This window comes from Triticum urartu, chromosome 2 (assembly GCF_003073215.2).
Source record: "Triticum urartu cultivar G1812 chromosome 2, Tu2.1, whole genome shotgun sequence".
In the NCBI taxonomy this organism is placed as follows: Eukaryota; Viridiplantae; Streptophyta; class Magnoliopsida; order Poales; family Poaceae; genus Triticum; species Triticum urartu.
The window spans coordinates 598,876,962-598,887,747 of record NC_053023.1 but is presented as its reverse complement, the minus strand read 5'-3'; the positions used below and the strand labels follow the sequence as shown (position 1 = coordinate 598,887,747).

The 10,786-nt window shown below is 47.6% G+C and overlaps 1 protein-coding gene across 1 annotated transcript; it reads left to right on the top strand.

Annotated features, from left to right (window-relative positions):
- The first annotated feature begins 955 nt into the window (after window positions 1-955).
- LOC125533738 lies at window positions 956-1,574 on the top strand. The gene has a single exon (XM_048697100.1). The coding sequence runs from the start codon at window positions 1,067-1,069 to the stop codon at window positions 1,466-1,468; it is 402 nt and encodes a 133-aa protein (XP_048553057.1). The 5' UTR covers window positions 956-1,066; the 3' UTR covers window positions 1,469-1,574.
- The last annotated feature ends 9,212 nt before the right edge of the window (window positions 1,575-10,786 follow it).

Sequence of the window (10,786 nt, the reverse complement as noted above, 5' to 3'; positions counted from 1 at the left end):
AGAAACCTTGTCGATTTCTTGGGCCTTAAAAAGAAGTTCACCAATTTCTTGGTACTGGTACTGAAGTGTTGCAGATATGAGTATTATTATGCCTTACATGTAGCATGAAGCACAGCACACACATCATTTTCATTGGTCACCGCAAATTTGGTTTTAATTACATCGTTCTCGTTTGCAAAGTTTTCCCTCCTGAGGAAGAGTTTCCTTCTAGAGTTGGACTCTTCATCATGTACCAACATTTTATATATTTGAATTGCAATTATGCTTCTTCCCCCGGTGCTCGTATGTGTGAACTTGACTTGCTACAGTGAAGGAGGAACTCTTCGACACCAATCATGGCTGAAAGCTCTTCGACACCGGGGGTCATGGGATACAGTTCAATGTCGTCCTAATAAATGACAATGTTGTGATCTTTTAAATCAGTCAATCAATCAAGCGATCAAATATTTTCTTTTATCATCTTCATAGTTTAGTTCTCCAGTTCTCCTCGAGCTTAAGAGACCATAATACCACAGACACCTGGCTCGGGATAGAAACAGTTCCTTGCAATCAAACTACGCAGACATAATCAGGGCGGCATCATGAGAAGCCACTGTCAGTACACTTGTCTTTTGGTAGTACTGTGGAAGAAGAGCTACTGCTCATGCAATGCAAGTGACCTGACCATTATCGTGCCATTGTCGTGCCCAAGTGAAGCACCATTAAGCATTCATCCCCGATATTTTGCTAGGAAGGATGCCGTCTGAAACCCACAAATCATGGCACCCCCATGGCTGTTTCGTCCACGGCTCCTCACACGCAGTGTCACGCTTCACGCCCCACCCCGTACGTTCATCGCCATGTTGACACGCATTTGATGTTCACAGTAGTTAGGTAGCCCATGCAGATGGCTCCCGTTTCCATGCCATGCCCCATGCATTACCGATGACTTGACTTCCTATATAAGAGAACAGTGTTACCATGACCTCAACTGCACCGGTAAGTAACAAGTGGCGAGTGATACTGTAACATCACATCACAGGGTGACGGTGTTCGGCCGAGCTGGTCGATCGACACGGCGGCCAGCATGAAGGCGTCCTGCTTCCTGGTGGTGCTTCTGCTCGCCGTGGCCACGGGGAGCAGGCTCTCGCTCGCCGCCCGCGAGGGCAGCACCCTGGGCGAGCTCATCGCCAAGGCCGGCAGCTTCCTCACGTCGGCGGGCCGCGCGGGGGCGGACGGCTGGCGCTCCGCCGCGGCCGCGGAGGTGGACGCCTCGGCGAAGAAGGGGCACGGCCATCCGGCGGGGGCGAAGAAGCGGCTGAAGAAGTCTTCCGTGAACTGCATCCCCGCCGACATGTGCCGGAGGAAGAAGGTGCTGTGCGGCAAGCGGTGCTACAAGACGTCGCACGCCGCCGCCGCCGCCGGCCTCAGCCACGTCCCCCCCACCCGGTGCGTCGTCAGGTGCAAGAAGTGCGTGCCCACCTGCTAGACCGTTCGTTGGCTGTTCCTTCCCTTCCCTCTTCTGGGTTCCGTGTCGTGTCGTGTCGTCGTGGTCGATCCATGCATGTTAGCTACAGTACATTTGCTTTCCCTTCCATAGGGTTCATGCACCGGTTGAATAAGCAGGCAAGCTTCCCGCCATCATGGTCGCATGCAGTGTAGGTAGTGGATGGGTTCTACGTACTCTAAAAGAAATGTACCACGGTTGTGTGCCAAGTTTGAACGTGATCTCGTCTCATCTCATCTTCTCCCCTGTCGATGAATAGTTTCCCGCACGTGACAATGCCGACTGTACGTAGCGGAGAAACGAAACCGTCGAGCACTGCACTGCGATCGTTGTGTGCAGCTTTCCGAGACGCAAAAGTCATGTGGTCATGCGGTTGTAGGGCATGGCGACTCCCGCGTCATGACGGCTGTGGGGATGAGGGAGACCTCAACCTGAACGAACCAACTGTTCTTCTAGTGTACTACACGGATTATCGTCACGTGTTGTGGATGGATGGTGGTGCCACTAGCACTCCTTTCCAGTTCGATCCGTTGCTGTTCTGGCACCGTTTTCCTCGCTGGATGCCACTGTGCGCCAGCAACTCGCTCGGCCCATGACCATGCACGGTTCATGCATGCACATAAGATGAAAACCCTCGTGGCTCCAAGACAAAGCCCCTTTTGCTGTTACTACCGTCGTTGTACCACAATGACTGTACGTACCTGTGTTTCCCGTCAAAAAAATAGAATTGTATACGTATCTGTTTGCAGTTGAGGGTTTGGGCTTTGAATGCCGTTCGTTTTCCAAGTGGCACGCAGGCCGCAGACAGCCTGAATCGGTGGATATAACACTCCGTGCCATGAAACTTTCCTCTTTCTTGTCTCAAAAAAAAAATGAAACTTTCCTCTTTCGTCGCTGCTCGATCAAATCCTTCATGTGAACGTCTCTCGCCCTGAACCTGTAGTCTGCACCGTGGACATCAGAAATGTCGTTCATGCATCCTACTAGTAGTAGTACCACTGTAGTACTAGCTAGCTAGCTAGCTAGCTATCGTGCATTTACTCGGCGACCCGTGCGGCCTCCGTGATGTCCACTCGAACTAACCATTTCACGAATATGGCTGATATGCTCTCGCTCGATGGGAACACACAGTAGTACTAGGCTAGTAGTACGATGTGTTGCACGCTGGAATGCAAGTCGGTGAGCTCTACCGAACGCTATAGATGGTTCGCGCGGGGCCTCGGTGCTACGTTCCCCGGCCGTCAGTAATAAGTAATAACTGTTAGCAGCAGAGCATAGATTGACAGAGGGCTATCGTGGTTTCCTCTTCGTGCTGAAGGCACTGTGTGGTTATTCAGTCAAATCATACGGCTGGGTGCTGGGTGCTGGGTTACTAGTAGTTATGGTGGTCAAGTGGCCAGGAGACTGGCGCGGAGACAGACAGGAGCCCACAGCCACAGAAGAGAAGCACAGTGCCCCCGCCGCTCGTGTTAGGCATCGCCGTCAGCGTTGCCGTCGCGCGGTTGTCCATCGGGATACCACACCACACCAGGGTCGGAGATGATGGTGCATCATGGTCACCATGGGTGCGTGCAGTTGGGGCGCGCGGTTGGAGCTGCACCGGGGCGGACCTCATTACGGCCAGAATGGACGTCCAACTGCACCGGGGCAACAACACTCCACGGTGGTGCATCCATCCATCCATCCATCCATCCATCCATCGTGCCTGCCCGCGAGCTAGGTTCGATACGGTGCATGTATGTATGTATACAGGCCCCGTGGACGGCCGGCCGTACGCACGAGGCTTCCTTAGGTCAAACTTGGACGCTAGCCCGATCGTCTTGTTGGGAGGATGGTGGTTGAGGGCTTGAGGTCTACTCCATCAGATAGGAATACTTTCATTTATGTCCATTTTGGAGGAGAAAAACGAGGGGCGCTGAACAGAGACGAGATAGCATCGTTTTTGGAACACATGGGCTGGGTGTGGTGGCGCCGGGTGGCCACGCACGCGCGCGTTCCCTTGTCGCGAACGGCTAATCTGAAAAGAGTTTCGGCGGCAGCCACCGGCGCCGGCCGTGACGCCTCTGCATTCAAGCCGTTGGCGGAGGCGAGGCAACTTGACTACTCGCTAGCTGGAGCTAGGGGAAGAGTCAAACAACTCGACTCCATGGAAGTATCTGGGCCAGCTAGCTATAGCTATAGCTGGCTAGCCGCTGGTTGCCATGGATGTGTAGGAGTTGGGATCGAAGCAAACTTCTGGAGTCTAGAGAGTCAACCCCATAACCATCTCCGGCCGTTCGCTGGTGGCAGATAGGAGCACCGCCAGGAGTTTAATTCCCTAATTTGACATTTGTATCACGTACTCCTACAGCTAGCCGCTACTGTATGCCTGTGTGCCCGGCCGTGTCGTGTCCTTCTCACGACTCGGAAGACAAGCGTTGACCCTGTATTATTAGTTATAGGTTACATGCAATGCAACTACAGTAGTACTCGTCCAAGAATCATGCATGCAGGTACTGAGGTACAGCAAGAAATAGCGAGACTGGATACTCTTGCGTGTATCGGCATATGCTTGGGTTGCGTTGGTAAAAATGTACGTCGGGTTGGTTCGTTGCATTGCATCGATCGCCCGGCCGGATGGCTCTGGATATCCACTGGTCCACAGAAAGCAAGCTTAAAGACGGGACGATGAGAGTGAATAAAGAATCGATATAACTGAAAATAAATGGAGATAAAGGGCGTGATGGCCGGACGGAGGGGGGGCAGGCGACCATAAAGTTCCAGCACCAACGTCTACCAGTACGTCCTCCGTGAAATTGAATGCGCCCGCATCGCATCTCGTCTCCGGGCTCCGGCCCTCTCCCTCTCCGTCCGTCCGTCCGTCCGTCCGCCCCTCTCTTCGTCTTCATGGCGTGTGCGCTGTAGCGCGCCGTACGCAACTTAACGTGTTTGCTCTTGCCCGGCCGGCCGGCCGGCCAACCTCTTGAGTCTTGAGTCTTGAGTGGTAGCTCCAGCCCGCGTCAACGTACGTACCACTGCTACTACTAGAAAACACGCACGGCTTTGTGCAGCCCAGCATGTATGACTCGTGATTTGGCACGCCTTGCGTCCACGGCGACCCACTGGAATACCGGAATTGGGCTCGTAGTCGTACTATCTATCGCAGCACTTGCGGTGCTAAAATCACAAGGTCCCACCCACAAACATGCAACATGCATGCATGTGTTTGGGTCTGGGGATATCAAAACTGATTGAAAACATTAGTGTATGTTTACGCGGATACACTGTTTATGGAACATGCTACTCGAGTCGCAGGATGTATTTTGGGTTCACAGGTGTAGCATAATTCATAGTGTCTCAACAAACTGAATGCTTTATCCAGGAAGAATTAAAATGGGTCATCCCTAGTGGAGCTTCCACGGTATTTGGACAATATGAATGCACAACAGCAAAAAATATTCTTCCTTAATTTGAAGCCCACTTAAAACGAGTGAAGAGATATTCTGTAATAGTTAAGCCATCTTGTGCTGCCTCCTCAGTTAGGGTTTCCCTGCCTCTCGCCGGTGCCGCCGCCGGCCCGTCTCGTCTCCTATGGTCCTTGGATCATGGAGGCGATATGGATCCCGGCCCTTGCCGGCAGGAGGGCTCCGTTTTTATGTGTTTTTTTTAGTTATGTTAGGGTTTGTGCCATGCTCAAGAACACGAGGCGGAGACGGCTTCTTGAAGATGGAATAAAGTCCTCCCTGCCTAGTCCCTGTCCCGGCGATGTTTCTAGGGTTGTTGGAGGGCGTGTGGAGGTGTGTCTCCGGCGGATCTCGTGGGATCCGGCCGGCGTTTGTCTTCGATGGATCCTCTTGGATCCGGTCTTCCTACGTCTACGTGTCTGCAGGTTGGATCTTTCCGATCTAGGATTCTCTTCATCGGTGGCGGTTGCTGCTCTGGTGTGTTAGTCCTATGGAGCCTTAGCATGACGACTTCCCGACTGTCTACTACAACAATATTTGCCCGGCTCCAACGAGGGAAGGGCGATGACGGCTGTGCGCCTTCGGCTCGCTACAGTGCTTGTAGTCGTTGCTAGGTGGTCTACGGACCTGGATGTAATTTTTACTTATGGTGTTCTTTGTACTACCTTGACAATTGATGAATAGATTGAAAGTTTTCTTTCAAGAAAAAAACGAGTGAAGAGGAATGCATAAATGACACCTGGTGTTTTTTTGTTTGACATTTTCTTTTTTGAGATTGTTCGGCATTTCATCCCTCCACTCCGAAAGGGCATCAAGATTCATCTATCGTCGCAAAAAAGAAGGCTCATGTAGGCTTCGGCCCTCAGCTGTCTTTCTTCTAGGAGCATCTGTTGGGAATCGTTGCATGGAAAAAAATCTACGCACATGCAATGATGTATCCATGGAGATGCATAGCAACGAGGGGAAGAGTGTGTCTATGTACCCTTGTAGACCGTAAGCAGAAGCGTTTCACAACGTGGTTGATGTAGTCGAATTTCTTCGTGCTTCAACCGATAGAGTAGCAAACGCACGGCACCTCCGCGTTCTGCACACGTTCAGCTCGGTGACGCCCCTCGCCTTCTTGATCCAGCAAGACATCGAGGTAGTAGATGAGTTCCGTCAGCACGACAGCGTGGTGACGGTGATGGTGAAGTGATCTCCGCAGGGCTTCGCCTAAGCACTACGAAAATATGACCGGGGGTGTAAACGGTGGAGGGGGCGCCGCACACGACTTGGTAATTGTCTAGGGTGTGCTAGGCACCCCCTCCTCATATATATAAGTGGGAGGGAGAGGGGAGAGGCCAAGGGGCACCCCAAGTAGGTCTGAATCCTACTTGGGCTCCTGCCCTTGGCCGCCCCCCTGCCATGTTTGTCAGAGGGGGAAGGAAAGAGTGGGGGAGAGGGAAGGAAGGGGGAATCCTATTCCACGAAAGAGTGGGGGAGAGGGAAGGAAGGGGGAATCCTATTCCACTCTTTCCTTTCCCTTCTCCTCTTTCCTTCTCCTCCTAGGCCGGCCCATATGGGGGACGCACAAGCTCTTGTGGCTGATGCGTTTCCGCCCTTGGCCCATAAGGCCCATATCTTTTGCCGAGGGTGTCCGGAACCCCTTCCGGTGACCCGATAAGTACCCGGTACCCTCCGAAACACTTCCGGTGTCCGAATACCATCGTCCTATATATAAATCTTTACCTCTTGACTATTTCGAGACTCCTCGTCATGTTTGTGATCTCATCCCGGACTCCGAACAACATTTTGTCACCAAATCACATAACTCATATAATACTTTATCGTCATCGAACGTTAAGCGTGCGGACCCTACGGGTTTGAGAACTATGTAGACATGACCGAGACACCTCTCCAGTCAATAACCAATAGCGGAACCTGGATGCCCATATTGGCTCCTACATATTCTATGAATATATTTATCGATCGAACTGTTATGACAACATATGTAATTCCCTTTGTCCATCGGTATGTTACTTGTCCGAGATTCGATCGTCGGTATCTTCATACCTAGTTCAATCTCGTTACTGGCAAGTCTCTTTACTCAATCCGTAATACATCACCTCGTGACTAACTCCCTAGTCGTTTGCCTGCAAGCTTATGATGTGTATTACCGAGAGGGCCCAGAGATACCTCTGCGAAGCTCAGAGTGACAAATCCTTATCTCGATCTATGCCAACTCAATAAACACCTTCAAAGATACTCGTTACTGGCAAGTCTCTTTACTCAATTCGTAACACATCACCTCGTGACTAACTCCCTAGTCGTTTGCCTGCAAGCTTATGATGTGTATTACCGAGAGGGCCCAGAGATACCTCTGCGAAGCTCAGAGTGACAAATCCTTATCTCGATCTATGCCAACTCAATAAACACCTTCAAAGATACTCGTTACTGGCAAGTCTCTTTACTCAATTCGTAACACATCACCTCGTGACTAACTCCCTAGTCGTTTGCCTGCAAGCTTATGATGTGTATTACCGAGAGGGCCCAGAGATACCTCTGCGAAGCTCAGAGTGACAAATCCTTATCTCGATCTATGCCAACTCAATAAACACCTTCAGAGATACCTATAGAGGATCTTTATAATCACCCAGTTACGTTGTCAAGTTTGATAGCACACAAGGCATTCCTCCGGTATCTGGGAGTTGCATAATCTCATAGTCGAAGGAATATGTATCTGACATGAAGAAAGCAATAGCAATAAAACTGAACGATCATTATGCTAACCTTACGGATGGGTCTTGTCCATCACATCGTTCTCCTAATGATGTGATCCCGTTATCAAATGACAACTCATGTCCATGGTTAGGAAACCATAACCATCTTTAATCAACGAGCTAGTCTAGTAGAGGCTCACTAGGGACACAGTGTTTGTTTATGTATTCACACATGTATTAAGGTTCTTGGTCAATACAATTCTAGCATGAATAATAAACCTTTATCATGAATAAGGAAATATAAAATAACAACTTTATTATTGCCTCTGGGGCATATTTCCTTCAATCTCCCACTTGCACTAGAGTCAATAATCTAGTTCATATCACCATGTGATTTAACACCCATAGTTCACATCGACATGTGACCAACACCCAAAGAGTTTTACTAGAGTCAATAATTTAGTTCACATCACCATGTGATTAACACCCAAAGAGCACTAAGGTGTGATCATGTTTTGCTTGTGAGAGAAGTTTAATCAACGGGTCTGACACATTCAGATCTGTATGTATTTTGTAAATTTTTATGTCTACAACGCTATGCATGGAGCTATTCTTAGATAATTTCTCCCACTTTCAATATGTATCCAGATTTATACTCATAGTCATCTAAATCTGTGTCAAAGCTTGCATCGACGTAACTCTTTACGACAAAGTCTTCATCACCTCATAACCGAGAAAATATTTCCTTAGTCCTCTAAGGATAATTTTGACCGTTGTCCAGTGATCTATTCCTGGATCACTATTGTACCCCTTGCCAAACTCATGGCAAGACACACAATAGGTCTGGTACACAGCATGGCATAATTTATAGAACCTATGGCTGAGGCATAGGGAATGATTTTCATTTTCTCTCTATCTTCTGCTGTGGTCGGGCTTTGAGTCTTACTCAACTTCACACTTTGCAACACATGCAAGAACCCTTTCTTTGACTGGTCCATTTTGAACTTCTTCAAAATTTTGTCAAGGTATGTGCTTTGTGAAAGTCCTATTAAGCGTCTTGATCTATCCCTATAGATCTTGATGCCCAATATATAAGTAGCTTCACCGAGGTCTTTCATTGAAAAATTCTTATTCAAGTATCCTTTTATGCTATCTAGAAATTCTATATCATTTCCAATCGATAATATGTCATCCACATATAATATCAGAAATGCTACAAAGCTCCCACTCACTTTCTTGTAAATACAGACTTTACCGTAAGTCTGTATAAAACCATATGCTTTGATCACCTCATCAGAGCGTATATTCCAACTCTGAGATGCTTGCTCCAGTCCATAGATGGATCACTAGAGCTTGCGCACTTTGTTAGCACCTTTAGGATCGACAAAACCTTCTGGTTGCATCATATACAAATCTTCTTTAAAAACTCCAATAAGGAATGCAGTTTTTACGTCCATTTGCCAGATTTCATAAAATGTGGCAATTGCTAACATGATTCGTACAGACTTAAGCATCGCTACGGGTGAGAAGGTCTCATCGTAGTCAACCCCTTGAACTTGTCGAAAACCTTTCGTGACAAGTCGAGCTTTGTAGATGGTGACATTACCATCAGCGCCAGTCTTCTTCTTGAAGATTCATTTATTCTCAATGGCTTACTGATCATTGGGCAAGTCCACCAAAGTCCACACTTTGTTCTCATACATGGATCCTATCTCAGATTTCATGGCCTCAAGCCATTTATCGGAATCCGGGCTCATCATAGCTTCTTCATAGTTCGTAGGTTTGCCATGGTCTAGTAACATGACTTCCAGGACAAGATTACCGTACCACTCTGGTGCGGAATGTGCTCTGTTCGACCTACGAGGTCCAGTGATAACTTGATCTGAAGTTTCATGATCATCATCATTAGCTTCCTCTCTAGTTGGTGTAGGCATCACGGGAACAGATTTCTCTAATGTGCTACTTTCCAAATTGGGAGAAGGTACAATTACCTCATCAAGTTCTACTTTCCTCCCACTCACTTCTTTCGAGAGAAAATCATTCTCTAGAAATATTCCATTCTTGGCAACAAAGATCTTGCCTTCGGATCTATGGTAGAAGGTGTACCCAATTGTTTCCTTAGGGTATCCTATGAAGACGCACTTTTTCGGTTTGGGTTCGAGTTTATCAGGCTGAAGCCTTTTGACATAAGTGTTGCACCCCCAAACTTTAAGAAACGACAGCTTAGGTTTCTTGCCAAACCATAGTTCATACAGTGTCGTCTCAACGGATTTAGACGGTGCCCTATTTAACATGAATGCGGCTGTCTCTAATGCATAACCCCAAAACGATAGTGGTAAATCGGTAAGAGACATCATAGATCGCACCATATCTAATAAAGTACGGTTATGATGTTCAGACACACCATTACGCTGTGATGTTCCAGGTGGCGTGACTTGCGAAACTATTCCACATTGTTTTAAATGAAGGCCAAACTGGTAACTCAAATATTCGCCTCCATGATCAGATCGTAGAAACTTTATTTTCTTGTTACGATGATTCTCTACTTCACTCTGAAATTCTTTGAACTTTTCAAATGTTTCAGACTTGTGTTTCATTAAATAAATACACCCATATGTACTTAAATCATATGTGAAGGTTAGAAAACAACGATACCCGTCGCGTGCCTCAACACTCATCGGACCGCATGCATCGGTATGTATTATTTCCAATAAGTCATTAGTTCGCCTCATTTTTTCGGAGAACGGAGTTTTAGTCATCTTGCCCATGAGGCATGGTCCGCAAGTATCAAATGATTCATAATCAAGTGATTCCAAAAGTCCATCAGCATGGAGTTTCTTCATGCGCTTTACACCAGTATGACCTAAACGGCAGTGCCAAAAATATGTTGCACTATCATTATCAACTTTGCATATTTTGGCATCAATATTATGAATACTAGATGATACCCTGTGCGTTGCCGCGGGAATACAACCTAGGAGCAGGATCATGATTGACAAAAAAGTAGACCTTGAAAAGAAATACAATATATGTTTGTTTGGGCCTTTGATGGAATTATATAAAATTAGACGAATTAGTCTTTTGCAGAGTATCTCCAATGCAAATTAAATGCATCCTTTTTTTGTGGAAATTAAAATGAATTATCAATAACATAGAAT

Coding starts and splice junctions, on each gene's coding strand:
- LOC125533738 (XM_048697100.1), top strand. CDS start 1,067: ATGAAGGCGTCCTGCTTCCTGGTGGTGCTTCTGCTCGCCGTGGCCACG.